The 20,916-nt window shown below is 40.9% G+C and overlaps 1 protein-coding gene across 2 annotated transcripts in view; it reads left to right on the top strand.

Annotated features, from left to right (window-relative positions):
* The window catches only part of il1rapl2 (interleukin 1 receptor accessory protein-like 2), a 242,353-nt gene that overhangs the window by 205,832 nt on the left and 15,605 nt on the right, over positions 1 to 20,916 (top strand). For both annotated transcript variants that reach the window (XM_019884024.1, XM_019884023.1), the window contains exons 8-9: positions 8,462 to 8,594; positions 13,215 to 13,360. In XM_019884024.1, the coding sequence (XP_019739583.1) occupies positions 8,462 to 8,594; positions 13,215 to 13,360 (279 nt within the window). The remainder of the gene's footprint in view (positions 1 to 8,461; positions 8,595 to 13,214; positions 13,361 to 20,916) is intronic.

Below are 20,916 nucleotides of genomic sequence, written 5' to 3'. Positions count from 1 at the left end.
ATAACTGGGGTGACCGACCATCCCACGTAGCGCGTGCATATACGTCGTTTGAAGCTCAGTCCATGTGACCCGCAAATTGAAGCCGTGTCGCGCAAAATCAATGCTTACTCTCAGAAGAAATTTGGTCACGATGATGCCCCGAGCCGGAGGCAACCGATTAATGTTATTTGACAGTCGGGCACAGCTCTGTCGCCACACCCACCCCTCAATTGAACAGCTGACTGGGGTGAGAGGTTGCCGTCAACAGACTTTTGTTGTTATGACACCTCACGCACGTGAAACAAAAGAGGGACAAGTCAGACACGCAGGCACATGAACGAACGTGCGCTTTTATGAAGTCCCAAAAAGTGCAAAGCCTCGTTTTGAATCGGACATGGGGGGGGGGGGGGGGGGGGGGGGGGGGTCAAATGACACAGACTCATGGAGACACACCTCTGTTGAGTAGTGCAGTGATTGTCAACCAGTTTGCCGTGGCACATTATTGTCCCTTGAGAGAAAGGCTACTCTACATAGATTCTCCAAGCAAGACATTTTGCTTTACTCAAGGACAGCGCTATTTTTATCTATGCCGATGTGCTAATCTTTGACGGAATCACAGTATGCAATGTGAACGTGAAACAGGAGCAGTAACTCTTGAGATAGGTTTTAAGTTTTCTAAAGTCCTGTAAGGTTTACAACATCATCCTGTGCAGTTATTTTGCAAATGAGGACTGGACTCAGGCGTAAAAACTGCTGCATCTTTGTGCAGGTTTAGCGTCATGCTGGGTGTTCCCAAACACCCTCCAACCACTGTGGAGGGTGTTTTCTTTTATACACCCCCGGTGCACCTGATAATTTGGTGTCTGAAAGTAGACTAAACTTTAGACCAGCTGAAAGCAGATCTAAGTTGTGGTGCAGGTGTTGCATCGCGATTGTGGTAAATTTGGTCCAAGTACAGGCAGACAGATTCTGAGCTCTGCCGATATCTCTGGTGGATATTATTGTATTTCATGAATAAATATGACAACAATGTGCATGAAAACCTCTGAGTCATTGTAGAAATCAGTTCATAGAAAGCATCTTTATGACATTTTTCAAATGATCCTCCTTGGCCATGGGGATGTTGAGTTAGGGGGTTCCACATGAACAATCGAGTTGGCGGTCTCCAAGTGCCCACTTCACAGTGGTGATTTACATCAGCCGCCCAAGGAGGTCTGCTTGCAGTTCCTTGTGAATGTACTCTGTGAACCTCCATCTTCTGCATAGACTCCACCGAATGTAGTTGTGCTTCCACAAGGTAAAAGATTGTGCACCTGGTTTTTAAGGAAATGAAAGGTGCTGCTCCCATTGGCCGAGACACACCCACAAAGGCGCAAACGCCCATTTTTAAGCTGCACTTGTCTGCAAACATGCCAAGAGAAAGAAAAATCGCCCCATGATCACAACTATACTGCACTTGGTCCTATGTCTCAAATGAGCAAATGAGAGAAGCAGCAGCAGAAGTTAGTTAATCATTGGCACCGCCCTACCCACTCTTGAGGACTTGCACGCCGCAAGAACCATGAGAAGGGCACGGAAAATCCTACTGGACCCCCCGCACGCTGCCCACCACCTTTTCCAGCTACTCCCCTCAGGCAGGCGCTACCGATCCATACGCACCAAATCCAGCAGACACTTAAACAGCTTCTTCCCTCTAGCCATTAACTTCCTAAACAGTAACCAAAATCTACCTGTATAGTGAGTGGCCCTTTGCAATTTTGCACAACGCTGTGGAACAGCATTACCGTTATAATTATTGTCGCTCCAGCTCTGTACTCACTTGAACCACTGTCACTGATCTATATTCCACAGCACCAGACACTTTAAAGCGCTCAAGGGCATCTGCATAATTGCACACTCTGCTTGATACTTTGCACATTGTCTCACAGTTGTCATTGGGTGGTACCACCGCACAACGGTTCACTTACATTACGGAATGTCCTTCCATACTTATTTGTCATGTCCTTGTTTATGATGATACTACTGCAGCGTGTACTCCCGGAGACAAATTCCTTGGATGTTCTACATACTTGGCCAATAAAGATGATTCTGATTTTGAAGAGGCCAAAGATAATTTGTGACTTTAAAAAATAATACCTTACATTTCATCCATAATAACATTGTGAGTCAAGTCAGAAAATATCAAGATGATGGGCTGATTTTCTTTTTGGGGGAAAGTCAACAATGGTAGTTAGATTGCAATAGTTCATTGCTATCAAAGGATGAAGTGCAAGTTTGGACATTTTGTCACTGAGTGACCACAAGAGCCACCGAAGCTTGGACAGATGAGATTTGTTTAAGAATAAAATTGCTTTCTTGCAATTCCAGACACCTTTCAAGGTTATGTCAATGCTGTCTTCAAAAAAATCCATTGGAACAGGTCATGTTAAAAACAAACCAAAAAAGTTCTTGTCAAATAGTGGAAGCCAACTGTCGTTCTTTTTGTTTTGATAGTGGTGCGTAACGCTATTTTTCAAATGATTTGTCCCGGCGGAAAACGACTTCAAAGTTACAACGGTCCAAAAAACAGCTCTGCTTTATCTGCTCTTAAACTGCCGGTTTAGATTTTACAAAGCCCTTCTGACTGGTCATTTAATTAACCTTGTCAAGCATATCGCCACTAATCTCCTTTCTAATTTCATCTGTTAATTTAAGACGCTTCTTAATGAGGCCAGTCCCCTAGCCAATCAAATGTCCAGAATAGGTATATACGAGAAGGAAACTTTTTTAATTAGAGCTGTCGGGAAATTGCCAAATATGGGCATCGAATGAGAATTGATTGTCTTTCCCGGGAGAGCTATTAGAAATCACCTCGGGTTTTGAATATTTTTGCTCTAAAGACTAAAAAGGTTGAACGTGTGTGGGAACTGATAAAATCGATGACAGACGGTGTGATAGAATAGTGTGGGTGGAATAGTCAAATCTCTTTTCTCGCTTTGTGGCGTCTTCATTTCCTCTTAGAAAGAAATACTTTAATATTTGCTGAAATGATTAGCCGTCACATATTTATTAAATCATATCACTCCAACAATACTGTGCTACCAAATATTATTGGGCATCTCAACAGCCTTTTCACAGCCAGATAAGGGCCTATAAATATGATGAATTATGCGTAAAGTATCATTTCTTGATATTTTATAAATAGATGAAGGTAATTTTCTAGATATTCAATGTTGACATTTGTTTACTGTTACTCTCCAAGGGGTTTCACAGAAAAATACAACACAAGTGCTGTTAGAATTTGCTTTCATTTATTATTTTCAAAATGCGGGTGAGATTTCTTCATACACTACATTTCAATCTTCTTAAAAATCATTTTTAACTCCAGATGTAGCCACAGACAAAAAATAACAGTCATGTAATTAGAGTGAATGAAGAATGTTCATTTTATAATTCTACCATACCCCGAATAGAATCAGTTCAAGTATGCAATGCTCTATACCGCACACCAACATTTGTCCCGCCACTGAGCAGAAGAAACAGGATCACCACCCAAGATTACACATGCATCAAGGCAAAAAGGTCAAGTGACAATCAGAATATACCGCATGCTGACTAAATATGATTTGGAGAAAATGTTTTACAAAAACAGCGCAGTCACTACATAACATTAATAGAGCAACCAAAAAAAAAATGTTTCTAAAACGTATGAAAAGGATTACCACTAACAATCCTGGAAGCTGCAGTTGGCAAAAATGATGTGATTTTGGAAAGGTGTCACTGCCTTGTACACAGAACGGATTTAATACTGAAGCATTTGAGGATAAGAGAATAAGAAAGGATTTAACATCATGTCACATGCCCATGACCCAAAGCCCAGCTTGACTTACACGCACGGACACACAGCCATGCATGCGCACTTTTCAAACCAACAAATATATGAGCAAATGGACAGCAGTTGCATATGTTGGACCGTAGAAGGGCATGTGTGGTTTTGAAGTTATGTTCAATTAAATACGAACCAACAGTACTCTTTATTAGTTTTACAACTTTTTTTTTAACTAAGTGACACAAAATCAAATGAGCAAATCTGCTTCCCTGCCCCCCCCCATAAAAAAAATAATGGAAGTCAATGTTACTCATCATGAAATCTAATAAGCTAAAATACAGAGAATTTGCATCCTTGTAAAGACACCGTTGATCAACTGCTCTTGAGTTGGATCACATTAGTTTGTGTGTTTGATGTTATTATTGTAATTCTTACTGTGATTTGTCTCACAGCAAATGGAAATGGCCTATAATGTTGTCGAATAATTATGTTCGACAAATTCAAGTCATGTGCAGCATGTTGTGGTCGTCACTAACACATCTTCCTCACAGTTGAGAGGTTCTGGGTTTGAATTTTTGCCAGGATGATCCTGTGTGAAGTTTTCCCATGTAAAATACAAACACTTACATATCAGGTGAAAGCAATGAATGCTTGCTTTTGCTTCCAACTACCTTTGACATCTTTTCTCAAGACATCATGCAAAATCAAATTGTTGCTTGACGCTGACCAATAATGATGGGAAATTGCTTCTGAGATCCCCACTGATCTAAAGAAATGCATCCATTCTCATTGACAACCACTGCTAAATTCAATTTCGTGCCTGCACTCAGCCTACCATCCAGATTTTTGTCACTTAAAAGAACCCTCAAAGGTACCTGGAAGAACTTCCAAATGCAACCCAGAAATTCCTGAGCCAAGATTTGTGTCTGAGACAATCTATTGCTGCGGGGCGCTGGTCCACTATGTCATTCAATTTATTTTTATTTCATGTAATTTATGATTCAACCCCCTCCACTTCGCTATGACCTACTTATCACCAGATGATCATTAAATAAGGGTTATTGAAATTTCCCTTTTTCCCAAAGAAATTCAGAGGTATCAAGGGGGCTATGAAGATGTGTGTGGGGGCGTGCATTATTTCAATTAGCCATCTTAATAAAAAGTAGTAGTAGTAGAATTAATGCTTTGTTTCTACGTGTGTGTGTGTATGTGTGTGTTTTTGTTTTATGTTTTTTGTTTTTACAAGAAATATACATTTTGCATTATGGCTCATGGAAGGGATACACATGGCATGAGGAGAGCAGATAAGGCAGTGAATAGTTATGTGAAGGGCGACTGGCTTATTCATGACAGGCTTCAGGAAGCTCCAATTTTCATAGTGCTTGTGCTCTTTCGGGTGTGGGTGAGTTGGAGCTTAATCCAGCTGACTTTGAGCAAGAGGTGGAGTCCACCCTGGACCGGTCGCCAGGGAATAGCAGGGCACATTTATACAAACAATTCAAGTCAATTATCATCTTCAATTAAACTGGGTTGTAACAGTCCAAGTTTTCAAACAGTCCTGATAATTTGCAAGAGATGACAATATTCCACATCCATTTTCAATACCACTTATCCTGTTGAGGGTCGCATAGAGCTGGAGCCTACCCCAGCTGACAATGAGCAAAAGGCAGACTACACTGTGGATTGGTCAAGAAAACAGTCAAGAAAACAGACAACAGCACATAGATACTGTTTGGCAGCAAGGTTTAAAGAGAGTTTTAAATTTAATCTGTTTTTGTGTTATAAACTAAGATTAAAGTTTGGTGCAACAGAGTTTCAATTTAAACCATGATTTAATGGAGTGTTAGACCTTGTTGGTTCAATCTGGCCATAATATAGCTGTCATCGAAAATCAGCTTGCTGTTTGCCTCTTTGTCGGGTGTAATTTTTGACTTTCCTCAGTTTTAACCATCGCTTTATCACTTGTGGACTACATAGTGGTCAAAGCTGAAGTTGTATTGTCAAAACATTTCAGACAATGTGATATTAATTAATTGAATGAATAGATTAGAAATATATATGTTAGAGGTTGGATTCAGGATACCGGGCTTCTTGAAACGACTCAAATGAGATTACATATTAGCTACTGTGGACAAATCAAGCAAAAATGCCGATGGAAATGAAATCTGACATTGAGGCTCAAAGCTCACAACTTTGCAAGCAGAAGGAAACAGATGGGAATGCCTCATCGCCAGCAGTTTGTCGAGCTTGGTGTGTGGCATCAGATATAACACACATCTGTAATAATGCTCACATTCAGTTGCTTCTTTTTGCGCATGTTTCACAGAGGCTCCTTTAACTAGCACTGACAAGTAAGTCAGGCTTAACTAAAGCTGCAGAGACTAAATTCTTTTTCAACTTCAGTGTTATATGACTTGCTTTTTAAAAATGGACCTGTACCGAAATTTCTTGACAAGGGATACACAATCCAGTCTCACTCACACACATGATCAAGGTGGGTGTGTTTTTGCAACAATGCAATCAGCAGCAGTCTAAAATGATGATGCACCAGCTCGGTTTACGGTACCTCCCTAACATTAGTGACAGCGGCACAGCAACATTCTTTCATTCTTTCACATCTTTTTTCAACACCATTTTCTTGCAGCCACAAAAACAAAACAATGACTGAAATCACTGTATAACAGGCACACCAAATTTCTGAGGTTGTATTTTTGATTAGGCAAACAAGCTGTACCCAGCCATTTTGTATGCACACAAGGAAACCAAATGATATGATTTCAATCACCAGAACATGCTGAGAACACAAACACATCCTCAAAGGGCTTATTAGTTATGATCATGTACACCGGCAACCTGCGGCTCTGGAGCCGCATGCGGCTCTTTAGCGCCGCCCTAGTGGCTCCCTGGAGCTTTTTCAAAAATGTTTGAAAGTGGAAAAAGATGAGGGAGGTAAATATATATATATATATATATATATATACACACACACACACACACACACAAACATGCACACATACACATTTGATCAGAATTGTACAGCTTTTTCAAAGCATATAGCCATATACACTCGGATTTATAGTCATACAAAGTCACCCAAAAAAAATAAATCAGGAAAGCACTGTTGGGAAAATGTGCCTACTTCCATTTTTCTTTATTTGGGATGTCATTTTAAAACGTCAAGTCGTAATATAGTCAAATGTGCTTCAAACTGCAGTTCCATCCCAAACCACCATAAGACTCATGAGTGTTTTGGGGTAAAATTCATCATGTTCATTTAAACCAATCAGCATTCGATTAGCAACCAACACGGTCTCATTTCATCAAGAAAAAAGACAAAAAAACGATATACTCTATTTTAATTGTGGATATTTTAACTTTGAGAAGGCAGTGGATGGAGTCCAGCAATGGCTCGAGTCCTCTCAGTTGTTCAAGTTTCTTTATCGACCACACCATAGCTTTGACGTTTAACTTGATACTGTCCCACTCTATTTTCATTTACCCAGTCTATTTCATGGATGTTTTTAGTTATTGTGAGCAGTGTATGATTTGTTGAAGCAGTGATCATTCACAAACAGCAGTAAACAATGTGCTTTTGTTGCCATGATGACAAGAATAGTGCTTGCTCATTTGGGGTGAACTGCATTTTCTAAAGAAAATGTGTGTAAATGCACAAGGCAGCATGCTTCTACAACTGCTCAACACAAAGTGATTTAAGATGTCAGGCTGAGGAAATTAATTTAACGGCATATAATTCATGTTGGTTAAATATGCTGCTCTGTCATTTCTCATGTCATGTTGTAATTTTCCCAGTCTAATTAAAATGGATTTCCAGTTTTTTAGAAACGTGCTTTTCAAATGAATTTGGATTTTCTGTGTTTGAACTTTATGTAGACTACTCACCACCACCCCCCCCCCTAATTTGGGTGACATGCTCAATTCCTTTGTGTTTCATAGCTACTATGAAAGTGTGTTTGAGGCCCTTGGAGATGATGCATTCCAAGGTGCGGCTCAGCCTCTTGAGTGTTCACTTATTTCACAAATCTCTGATACTGTCATGTTTTGCGTGATGGCAGTGCAGAGGACCACAAAAAGCAAGGAGGCAGGGAGGACCAGGGTGGAGTGACCAAGATGTATTTAACAAATATGCAAACAGGAATACACAGGAGAAACTAACTCAAAAACTCATTCAAATAAAGTCCAGCAAAATCACAAGAAATCAAAGCAGCAAAAATCTAAGACAGAAAACAAAACATGACACGTGCACACAGCAACAATGACCCGACAGCGAGTGGTCGTGCCGGGACTCCTTTTAAACAAAAACAAACTAATGACACAATGACCAACAGGTGTGCAGCTGCAGGCGGAGCCCTACAGTGCCACCTGTTGGTCACAAACAGAACCATGACAGATACCTGTCGAAGTCGACCACACTTTAGTCTCATGGCTGAAGCTAGTTCAATGATACTGATGATATCAAGGATTATATCTGCAATAAATCAAATCGTCTTTGGTTTTAAGGTGACATCTTTCTCGAGTCAGGCAATCGGGGAGAAACAAAAAAAAAACCTTTTAAAAAGCTGTCTGATTTTCTGAGCAGATTTGTGTTGCTGTTTTTTTTGTTTGTTTTGTTTTGGGTTTTTTTGCATAGTGATAGCATTGTGTTGTGTGTTGCAGGAATGCCTCTCAGTCTGGACTGCAAGGCATTTTTTGGCTACAGTGGAGAAAACAGGAGGCCGATCATCTACTGGATGAAAGGAGAGAAGTTTGTTGAAGAGCTTGCAGGACACATTAAAGAAAGTGATGTCAGGTAATTACAAGCATTACTTTGCATTGACAAGTCAGACCGCACAGCAAACAACAAAGACAGCAGCAAAGTGAGGATGTATGGCAACATCTTAATCACATGTATGACAGCACATTTGACAATAAAGTTGGACTTGACTCGACTTGACACACGGAAGATGTGTTTGAAGGTCAACAGTTTGACCCTTCATGTTGGTGACTGTTTCGATGCAGTCTCACCACAACCGCATTGGAGTTCTTCTAATTAGAGTGAAAATGCTCGTTATTAATCAAACAAATCACACCGAGGATAAATGATGATTCAGTATTGGTGAGTGACTAAAACGTATTTTCATATTGGAATGCTTACAGAAATCTCAAACATTCTAGCATTTGAAAACAAAGGAAAGTTTTTGTTTTAAATCTTGTGTCTTGCCTTGTTTTACTTGTAGTTGTGCTTGTTTTAGTTGATAAGGGACAAGCACTGAATCTTCCAGCCATTCGTCCATCCATCATCTTCCGCTTATCCAGCGATAGGTCGCAGGGGCAGAAGCCTACGAAGGGAGGCCCAGACTTCTCTTTACCCCAGACACTTAATTCAGGCCAACCAGGAGACAGTGGCTCTGTCCAAATTCACAAGGCTACGTCCTCCGAAGGCCGCATTTTCGGCCGCAAATTCAGACACGTGATGTTACCTCCGACGCAACTCAACAGCCCATGGTTTCTAAATTCCCGAAGGACTATTTGCAGACTTCAAAGGCTCCTCTTCATATAGCCTCCGAGGACCGCATAAACCACAGCGAGTTTGGACAGGCTTAATGTGAACTTGGACACCACGTGCGCTTGAGTCACGCCAGAAGTTGTTATGGTTCCGTACCAGTCTGGAACTGGAATGGATATCACAAATGCAGACAAGGATAAGATTGAGCAACACTCAGCACTGATCCACCTGTCGGGTGCCTGAATGTTAACGATTAGAATCGTTGAACTGTACCATTAACCAGCATTGTATGCAACGGCGGCTGATCAAAGAGGGCGCTAGGCCACCACCCTAGACCTCAGCTTAAGTCCCCTTGAGTAAAACAAAAGTTAAATAACGAAAATGTAAACAAAATATCGTAGTAAATATATTTCAAATTATATGTGTATCCTTCTTTATCGTTGGCATCTCATTTTCTGTCACAACTTGTCTTTAGGGGCGCCTTTGCAATGTGACATAGAAGTGTGACGTGCAAATCCACAAAACCATTCAAGTTTATAATTTTTGAGGATATACTCAGGGCTGGTCGTCATCCAGTTGCAGAGCACTCATAGAGAGTTCTACAATTTTATTTATAATTGTAAAATAGTTGCTTTTTGTAATATTGTAATAAAATTGTAAACTAGTGACCAAAATCCTTCTTCTAGTTCTTTTCCACCCAACCCAAGTGTCATCAACACAGTGGTAATAAGAATATGTATCGTAAGCTCAACGAAAATACTTCTAATTTTCCTATTATTTGTCAAGGTTAATTCCGGTGTCTTGTTTCATACTTAATAAGCCCCGTCTTAGGTCTCAGGGCCTCATCTTTGGAAATGGACTCAACACTAAGCCAGCGATTGGCCTCAGAAAGTTTTCTGTCCCAGGGTAGTATGAAAGAAAATAGCAGAATGAGTACTTAAATTTGAAACTAATCATGCCCTGTGGTGTTTAATTAACCTTTACCTGATGAGTTCTCCATCTCTTGATCAAGTCCTCTGGCAACAAATGATCCAATCATCTACTGTTCTAAATCTGACTTATTACATTTGTATAGAGAGATTCCTGCTGTGATGTTTAGGTCCCTCCACCTTGCCGTCACACTAGTTGCCAATGTGCAATGTTGATTCAATGCAATAAAGCTTGACTACACACATGCACAGCTATACAAGTCAAGTCACATTTATTCATATGGCTCTTAATCGCAAACAGTCTCAAAGGGCTTCACATGCCCACAGTTGACAAATATTAACGGCATCCCCCGACCTTACCCCATGAGGGTAAGGAAAATCTTCTGGGGAAGAATGAGAAACCTTGAGAAGTGAGTGCAGACGGGGGACTCCCAGTTCCACGATGACCAGGCTGCAATGGATGCCGAGTGAGCAACATTTGACACAATAGTGTACGATACAAAGTTAGAATGATATAAAAGTCCATTTAACAAGATGAAACCGCTGCAGGGAGACGTCTTCGGAGAGGTGGATCCCTTCCGCTCAATATATAATGTAATACAAGACAACAAGTTATCTTGACAATAAGTGAAAGTAGTTTAAATGGAACACTTTCCGCCAAGAGCACACAAAGTCTCAGGTTATTCAGTTCATTGCTGTCCAGCTACTCAGAATTTTGCAACTCAGCATTCTCATTGTTCACTCATGTGCATTGAATTGCAATACATACATATGGAACGTTCAGAAATTCATTTCGCCTTGCAAGGGCAAACAAAATGGCTTCTTTATCATGTTTATGTCCATCATCAGCCAGATGACCCATCTGTTGTCAACCCCCATTGTGGCTTTATGATTCATGATGATAGTGACAGATTCGTGCAGTCGTTTTTACAACAATGTATTCGCATTGATAGTTAAAGTTGGTGTAAAAATAGAACACACAGTGTCTGTCCATATCACTTCCGCTCACACACCCACACACACCTGCTATGTATTGCTAATCTACTGTTACACTATACATGTGGCAGAAAGGATGTGGTGACCTTTAGGGAAATCCTTTCTCTTAAGTAATCTGTATGACTCTGATGTATGATGACAATAGTTTTAATTCACTTCAGTCTTTACAGATTTAAGAACCACGCATCTATTTGAAAGACTGAACCTTAATTAAATTCCTCAGATTGTCATCTAAATTTTGCTTTCTTACATTAATATGAGATAGTTCCATTGAAACATCGAAACCACCCATGCTTGAAGGCTCACAGAAACAACGAAACCCAAGAAGAGATTTACATTCAAGGTCGATCTATACCCAATCATACATATTAGAAGATTAAAAGAGAAGACTAGTCTTGTAAACTGGTTCTGCAGGCCAAACTACCAATTTCTAATATTGCAGTAATGTGTTTTAGTCTTTTTTTTTTCTTTCGTTTGGTTTTGACTTCAGTATACAGTAAAGTATCTGGGACCATAGCCCACATATTTTTGACATGGTGGAGAGTTTTCAACTAGGTCTTCTGTAAGGGTTGTTTTACCTGGATACAATCATAATAATAATAACAATAATAATAATAATCATAATAATAATAATAATAATAATCAATAAAAAGCAATGAGGCTACTGGGGGTGCATCGAACAAATTATTGTTAACTAAATTTTGGACTTGACTACCACTTTCGTTTCATTTTGACTGCTGGCATATGTTTACATTGTGTCATCAGATTCACTAGCTGCCCCCCCCCCACCACCACCACCACCACCACGCAAGCAATGTTGTGTTAATACTGTCACCAAACATATGTGGAACTGGCCGCAAAGAAAATTGCAGCATTATTTGCATCTGGACATTTGCATTTTGACGATTAGCCGGGGAAATTTTGACAGACAAATTGGCCCTTCGCCGGAAAGGCCAATATGGTCAGTATTTATCACACCATTGCTCATTTCAACTTGTCTCTGGCGATTTGTCGAACGGGGAGTGTGAACAATGAATCGCTCAGAGTTTCACTGACTAAATGTGGTGGCATTGACCAAGAGTATGTATTGTAATTTTAGAAAAACAAATTTGTGTAAGAGGTCCATCCACTAATACAATTGCAAATCAATGTTACATTGTTGTTTTCGCATGCAAAAATGAACGCAGAAGGTATTAAATATGTAAAATGTATCTAAATATTTTGTCTACATGCTCAGCACGTAGCGATTCCCAAACACATTTCAATTGCAGTATTTCTCGGGGTGAGCAGCTGGCAGGTACTGTACCAACTGGTCTATTCAGACTTCTGGTTTCTATAGTTACAGCCATTACAAAATGTATGCCGCTGGTGGCGCGGGACTTTGGGTCTTCTCCTGGACCAAATGTGCTGTTGCGGCAAGCAGCAGCCGTGTGGCTTCTGATTTCAGCGGAAATGGCTTAGCCTGACCCTAAATCAGATTCCAAAACACGGGTCAACCCCTGAGCCAGTTCAATCTGCCTCCTGCCAACTTCCTCCTTGCAGGCCTATGCGGTATCTGACCTCACCATAAGGACAGAAGCTTTTTGCACCTGCTGCACTGTTTTCTACACATGCCTTCTTGCTCCATCTGCCCTACTTTTTAATGCACTCTACTCCGCTGCACTCAACTCAACTCCATTTCTCTATGCATCATTTACTCCTTTCTATGTTCTTATATCATTTTTCCTGTTCTTTTGTCCCCGCTGTTGCCTATTTGTCTTCTTTCCTTATGTGTCTTCCTTTTAAAAATTTTAGCACAGCAATTTTGGGAACATTAACCTACCTGTCTCTAAGTTCCATGCATTGTGAATATTCTCCTTCCTTTGTATTCTTCATGTAATTTCCACCACTGTTTTCCTTCATTAAAACATGAACAAAAAACACTTTCCATGTGTTCTCGTCAATGTTTAAAATATCATGGCTGACATGTAATTTTGAATTTCTGTGTTTGCTTATCCAGGATTTTAAGGGAGCATTTGGGGGAAAAGGAAGTGGAGCTATCCTTAACTTTTGATGCTATCGAGGAGACTGACCTGGCTAATTACACCTGCTACGTGGAGAACCACATAGGGCGGCGCCGTGGGAGTGCTATACTTCAGAAGAAAGGTACAAAAATCCTGCCACTTGTCTTCCTTTTTCTCACAATAGTCCGACAATTGTAAAACTTGAGAAATTAGCCGAAAACAGAGATTCTATCACACTTGTACACATCTGTTGACGACAGACACATAATGTATGGGCACAATAATTAGCAACACTTGGCGTCAACAAGCAGAAGTGTTTTAATTTACTCTCCATTAATTAATAATCTAACAGTGTCATCAGCAATGAGATGTCCACATAGGTGCGTGATTTACAGTATATGCCACATGGAAAATGATTGAGAGACTATTTGGTTATGCCTTGTGTCTGGACAGTCTTTGACTGGCTAGTTTATACCAGGGGCTTCCTTCCATAGGGATATGCCTAGAACACCTCACCAGATAGGTGTCCAAGAGGCATCCTAACCAGATGGCCAAGGCACCTCATCTGGCTCCTCTCAATGAGGAGGAGCGTAGGCTCTACCGAGAGCCCCCGCCCCCTCCCCCGTCCCCACCACAACCACACCCACCCCCGGATGACCGAGCTTTTCACTCTATCTCCATGGGAGAGTCCAGACATCCCTGCTGAGGAAACTCATTCCGGGCCGCTTGTATCCGCGATCTTGTTCTTTCAGTCAAGCTCCACAGCTCGTGACCAAAAGCGAGGGTAGGAACACGGAATGTAAATCTAGAGCTTCACCTTTTGGCTCAAATGCTTCTTCACCACAACAGACTAATGAAGAATCTGCATCACTGCAGACGCTGCACCGATCTGCCTGTCGATCCCCTCTTCATCCTCCCTCTTTCATGAACAAAACTTCAATTTACTTGAACTCTCCCACTTGGGGAAGGGTCTCATCCATGACCTGGAGAGGGCATGATACCCTTTTCCGACTGAGCACCATTTGGAGGTGCTGCTTTTCATCCGAACCGCCTCACACTCGGTCTCCTCAGAGCTCCCTGAGGGACATGGTCAAATGATTAACATCTTGGACTGACAGGTGATATCCAAAATGTGCACAGCCAAACAGTGCCTGGAATGACCGAGGAATATGAGATAAGAAAAAACATGATCTCATCATTGCCACTTTTGAGATTCAACTTAAAAATGCATGAGAGTTTCCTTTGTAAAACATTTACAACATGCCTTGTGGCATCTGTGGCCACAAGCCAGAGACAGAGAGAAAACTACAGACAAAGAGATAGTGACACAGTGCAGGGGAGGGGGAATTCTCTCTTTCCTCGATTGCGTTGGACAACAGGTCTGAAATAGGTGTGCAATTGGATATGAATATACTGGGACATTGGTTTGAGAATGACCACAAAAATAAACCTACAAATAGCAATAGGAAACACAGAATAACACAAGAAATGAAACAGAAAAATGAAAGGGAGATGGAGAGGGAGGCAGTGAACTGAAAACAGGTCCCAATGTCTTTTGCCTTGGGTGTCAAATCTATCTTAGTATACTTAACTAGCACCCCAGAGACTCCAGAATGCACGCACTCACACACATACACAGACACACTCATGTTTGCATGTGCTCAGCAAGATCATACTGACTCACTTTTCCAGTGGGGGTCATCAGGGTAGGTCATGATTGCTTAACACAATAATAAGTAGGATGAAGAGAAATGTGTGCATGCGTGTGGTATGGGGGCAGGCTTGTTCTTGGGTATGAGCATGTTGCTGTACTTGAGATATACACACAAATTTTTAAAAAGGTGACTTTTGTGGGTTTAGTTTGCATTGCTGTAAAACTGGACTGCATCAACTGGAAATTATTATCATTTGCTATGTGTGACGTAAAGACAAGAGTAAAGTAAAGTAGCAGTTGTAGTCGTAGTCTGAAGAAGCAGCGCATAACCACAGTGGCAGAATGCTGCTAAAAATACTCAGCAATAATATGGTGATAGAAACTCATTCGTACCTCCAATACGCCAATATATTCTTGCTATAAAAGATATTCTCAAATAAAAATGTCAATACTTTCAACACTTCAGTCATTTGAGGTAATGTATATCATTAAAATGACCGCAATGGACGTAGCTAAACCAATGTATTGACTTGTGACTATCTTGAGTATACCCGTTTATTGGGAAATCATTTTTCTTCCTCCTCACTCAGTGCATAATGCATAAGCGGAGTAGCACGCTGCGGGTAGATAATGGCAGACTGTAAATGAAGTCATCTCATGCGGGGAGCTGTTTGAGCTACTCAGCTAAGATGAGCTTGGTGATATTTGGAAGGTGCTACAGCAACACAACAAACCTTATAAGACTCATTAGGTAAAACCACAACACAGAATGTGAGGCATTTATCCAGTGGCGGTTCTGGGGAGGGGCCAACAGGGACCGGTGCCCCTGTAGCACTGATTCTGGACCACCCTGTTCCCCCCCCGAACGTAGACTATACAGTAGCGCCCAGTTGCCGACGCCAAAGGTGGAACTAAATTGCCTGGTTTAACATTCTAGTCGGACCTTTTAGTGCACTGCACAACTGAAAAAAGACGAGCTCGAAGATGAGAAGCAGCCCCCAGAGAAGCAGTCCCAAGATTACCTCGACGACAAATGATATTATATTGTCAAGGTAAGACCACAACACAAAACCAAGCAAGCCCGCAACAGTAGGGTTGCTGAAGTGTAATTCCTCTTCACGGTTAAAAATTTTAAGTTAAAAATGAAGAGACAGATGAAGATCCTGAGAATGAGGAAATTGAGACTGTCTGCATGCGTGTGTGTGCGTGTGTACGATGCCTTTTAAAATTGGGACAATTAGATGCATGTAAAACATCTAGCTTCACTGCGTTTGCAATTTTAGTCCCTGGTCAGGCTTTAGAATGTATTAATTTATATTTACTGAATACAATAAATGAATAAATAAATTAATTAATAAATGGAATTAATAAATAGCATTCGTGAATACATTTTAGACAATTATGTGTGTCTGAGTGCCTAAACAGTAGTGTATATGCTGTGTCCACGCAAAAATTATGTTTACATCTATTCGGTTTGTCTTTCTCCACAGACATCAGCAAATGTAAAGAAGACCCGCCAATGCAGAATGGAGTTTTTCCACATTAAATCTTGGGAAAACATACCTCATGTCCACTATGAATGATAATAGATTAAGCAATCTTGGTGTACTTTGCATTGAGTCGAGAAGGTCAAAAGCATTGAATCTTGAATCACTTCGGACGGTTTGCCAGAAACCACCAAAATCTCAGAATACAGTTGTTGTAATAGTAGGGGCAGCTTAAGACTGTTCCACAAGATCTGGACCTATATGAATCTTTTATCAGCACTTAATTCAGTACTACTGTGATTATTATCCTGTTTTTCATCGTCACTGTAATGTTATGTCTGCAAAGGTTTAAAAGTTTGATGAAAATAAAAAGTCAAATAAGATTTTGAATCTTTGTCTTTTTGCCCTGGTTTGAATGTGCCCCTCTATCAAAACCCCTGGCCCCAGCCAGGCCCCCTCAGTGAAATTGATCAAGAACCGCCACTGCATTTATCATGACGTGGGCAGAAGAGGAAAGCAAAGTGTCAAATGCTGCTAGGGCAAGACAGACCTCTCTGGGGGAGACCTACGGTGATGCAGGCAGACGTTGTCCAGATACAAATGGAAAAAAGTTTTATTTGTGGAGCATATTAGCCAAGTATAGCGTTTGGTATGAATGTTTTTTTTCGGGCACGATTTCAGACAAAAGTGTTACGATACGAAAATAATTCAATATGACGGTCATTTTTCAAGCTGGCCACCAAAATGAAATGTGGCCAGAGTGTTCCTTACAGGACATGTTTTCAGAAAAGAAAATCTAAAAAATATATTTGCCAAAATGGACTGCTAATGCCGGGTGTCAATGAGAATTAGGGCTCATTGCTTGAAGTAATTGTATCAAAAAGAAAATGTTCAAACAGGTTTCAGCCATCCGGATAGTAAACTAGAGGAATTGCCTCCGGCTCGTGGACCTGAAGAGGCCTATATCTGGGTATTTTTACATGCCTGGCAAGCAGCAAGAGTCCAATAGCTATCTCATGGTTGAAGCCAATGACACAAAGATTGAACCTCGTGCCTTCTCTGCAATGGGCATGGGGAAAATGTCAGTTTTCTTTGGCAAGGGGGAGGACATTCAATGGATGCCAATCTATGATCTTTAAGCCTCTTTGGGACCAGAAAAAAAATGGGACACTATTCTTCCATACATTTTCCGGTTGTGATGTGGTATCACGAATCAGTGACAAAGGGAAAAAGATTGCATGGCAGACATGGAATGTTTGTAGGTGTGGGTAAGGCATTGCCAATGATCCTAACTGTCCATTGCAGTCGGAGTTAGTCCTTTTTCCAAACTGTGATGGAGGAACACAGGCCTGATTCAATGACTGCTGTGTAGAACTGTCTTAGCAGCTCCTGTGGCAGGTCGTGCTTCCTGAGCATCCTCAGGAAGTACATCCTTTGCTGAGCCTTTTTCAGGATGAAGTTCATGTTGACCTTCCACTTCATGCCTTAAGAGACTATGATTCCCAGGAACTTGAAGGTCTCAACGGTTGACAGAGGGCAGTTGGATCATATGAGGGGCAGCTGTGGTGAAGGATGCTTCCTGAGGAATAACAACTGGACCATGATCTCCAAATGATGGGAGTCAGGCATATGAATAGGCAGTAATACCTTGTCATTATCATCAGTGTCCATACGGAAAAGACCCAACATACTGCATGTGGGGAAAAAAGTCCGTGGAGGAGGAACATGACAGCATGCTCGACTCCAATGCCAGGCGGGTAGGCGAACTGCAGCGATCCCGTCTGGACCTGCTGCCTTCTTTTCCTTAATCCTTCGCAGTTCTTTTCTCACCTGGTTAGTAGAGAGGAACAGATTGGTGTAGCAAGAGTGGGGATTTAGGAGAGACAGGGTGCTGACCAGGGCTGCTGCATTGTCTGTGTTGGGGGGCAGGGGTGCTTGTCTGATCAGACCGACTGAAGTAAATGTTTAGATCATCGTTCACTGCTTCTCAACCATAGTGTCCAGTCATTTGCAGCTGGAGATTGTCTTCGGGCTAGTCCTCCTCCTATTCCTGTTCAGCTCCTGAATCTTCGTCTTCCTCCTTGAGGTGGCTCCCAAAATATCCTCTCTGATTTTCACCCTTTATGAGCGAGAGTCTTCATGTCAGGGAAAGACCCTTTATGCGTTTTACAATATAAATCATTACTGCCTATAGTGTGGGCTGATTTTTTTTTCAAAGTTCAGTAGCCGTGCTAAATAGTGAGCTCTCTGTTTCCTTCCTTCTGGTGCGACGCCTCGGAGCAAGGTCATGTCAGAGCGCCCGAACGCAACACAACAGCCGAAACAAAGCACATGTTATGCTAAGTTAGGACACATTATCAAAGCTTGATTTCACACACTATGTCTGATGGAATTAGGAGTGTGCTCTACCAGTCACCCAGTTGGTAATTGCCAAATGCATCTATGTTTTATGTGTTTTGCATACACACGCACACACACACACACACACACACACACACACACACACACACACACACACACACACACACAGGCTTTGTAGCAGCAGAAAGAGCTGCCTTTAGCCAACGCCACAAGAGTCTTACAGGAAAGAAAAAAAGGAGGTCTGAAAAGACAGAATGACAACAGAGGAGTGCACTGGGACATGTTTGGTTTCCCTAAAATCTGTTAAATATTTCAGGTTGTTTTATTCTGAGTTTTTCTTTATTTGTCATCATACCATTTGGATTTTGTGTATTTTTTGGGTGTGTGATGTCATCATAGAAGCTTACCAGTGACAGCGAAAACAAATAGTGTGATGGATGCAGGGGAAAAATGTAACTTATTGTGCAGTGTCTTACTGAAATCATGTATCATAAAAATAGAGGCTAACAAACATAGCATGTCCGAAAAGGGTAACATTATCTGAGAGGTATGACCATATCAGCACAATAACAATGTTGAATATTTCTTCAGCATGACATACATTCAAACAACCGCAAAGCAAATGATGTGCAAAAACAAACATACAGCATGTGGGTATGTAGTATGCTCTCCAAATATTTTTCAAGATCATTCCATTTAAACATTTGTACAACTTCAAAAACTAGATTTTGACTGAGCGGTGCTCAACATTGATGAAAAATTATGATGCATGAAGGCGCCTTGAGTTTGAGTTGAACCTGTAGGTTCAGGTGAGTTTATTTATTTATTTTTAACATTTACTATTTTGCTTCATTTTTATTGTGTGTTTGCACTTATTATTTAAAACATATCCAGTAGAACGTTTTCGTTATAGTCATGGTTTTAGTCCATCCATCAATCCATTTTCTCCATCCAAGGGTGCGGGCGTGTTTGGGCCGATCCCAGCTGTCTTCGGGCAGTAGGCGGGGCACACCTTGAACTGGTTGCCAGCCAATCGCAGGACACACATTGACAAACACCCATTAGTTTTAGTCCACTAATTCATTTTATTTTAAGACTACAAAGACCAAATAGGTAGTCTATTTGCAAAGTTATATTTTCTGTCCACTGAATATAACCTTTATCATAGTATAACTAAGGAGTAAAATGGACTTTGCTTTGGCTTTAATTTGAAATATACCTTTGAGATGTTTAGCTCACATTGAAATTGAGACAGCAAAATGTATAGGACAGCAACACACACACACACACACACACACACACACACACACACACACACACACACACGCTATCATTACCTGAGCCGCTTATCATGAGCGTGCTGGACCTTGAGGGCAGTAAGTGGGGTACCTATGTTTCCTTTTAGACAAAGGGCTTTGCAACACATGGTTAGCCATGCCAACATAAAAAACTACAGACTTCTTGTTGTTGACATTATGCAGAAAGTCAGTCTTACATACAGAGTATAATTAAGTACAATCGTTAATCCAGAAAAGCCTTGTGACTACATGCCCTCACAATTAGCTGCATTCAATTCCTCTTCTAAGAGAAAAAAAACGGCAATTCAATGTTAAAATGGATCCCCTGAGCAGCAGTAGTGGTTGACAAGTGATTCATTAGTAATGGAAAAATGTGTGACAGTTAGATGAAGGATAGCTAAAGGAAAGGGGAGGTAAAGGGAGGAAGATGGAAGGCTGGAAGCGGGGTAGAAAGAAAATCTTTTGAAATAAATGATATGATGAGGCAGTCTGAGGTTCTGTAAGATTAGTGCAAATATTTGATATTTATGAAATCTACCAATTCCATCCCCACTCCCATGTTCTTTGTCACTGTCCTATTACATTCTGCAGTACCATGAATGTGTTCTGAGTGGAAGTCAGATGTCACAGCGTTGGAGAGACGTCTACTGGTGGACGTTGGTAACACTTTGCAATGCAGTACATTTAAAGCATGAAAACAGCTTGACTAATGCCATGGGCGTCATTAGGCCTATTTTAGGGAGGCTTCAGCCTCCCTAAAAATGTCTTTAGCCCCCCTAAATAATTTCATTGCATTATTTAAAAAAAAGTATTATTTATTTTTCCTGTACTTTTGCGAATATATTGCATCAAATTCAATGTAATGTGGCCATTTTAAATTATATTTCGATAACCTGCC

Source organism: Hippocampus comes, unplaced genomic scaffold, assembly GCF_001891065.2.
Source record: "Hippocampus comes isolate QL1 unplaced genomic scaffold, H_comes_QL1_v1.1 scaffold156, whole genome shotgun sequence".
In the NCBI taxonomy this organism is placed as follows: Eukaryota; Metazoa; Chordata; class Actinopteri; order Syngnathiformes; family Syngnathidae; genus Hippocampus; species Hippocampus comes.
This window is presented reverse-complemented; position numbering and strand designations above follow the sequence as displayed.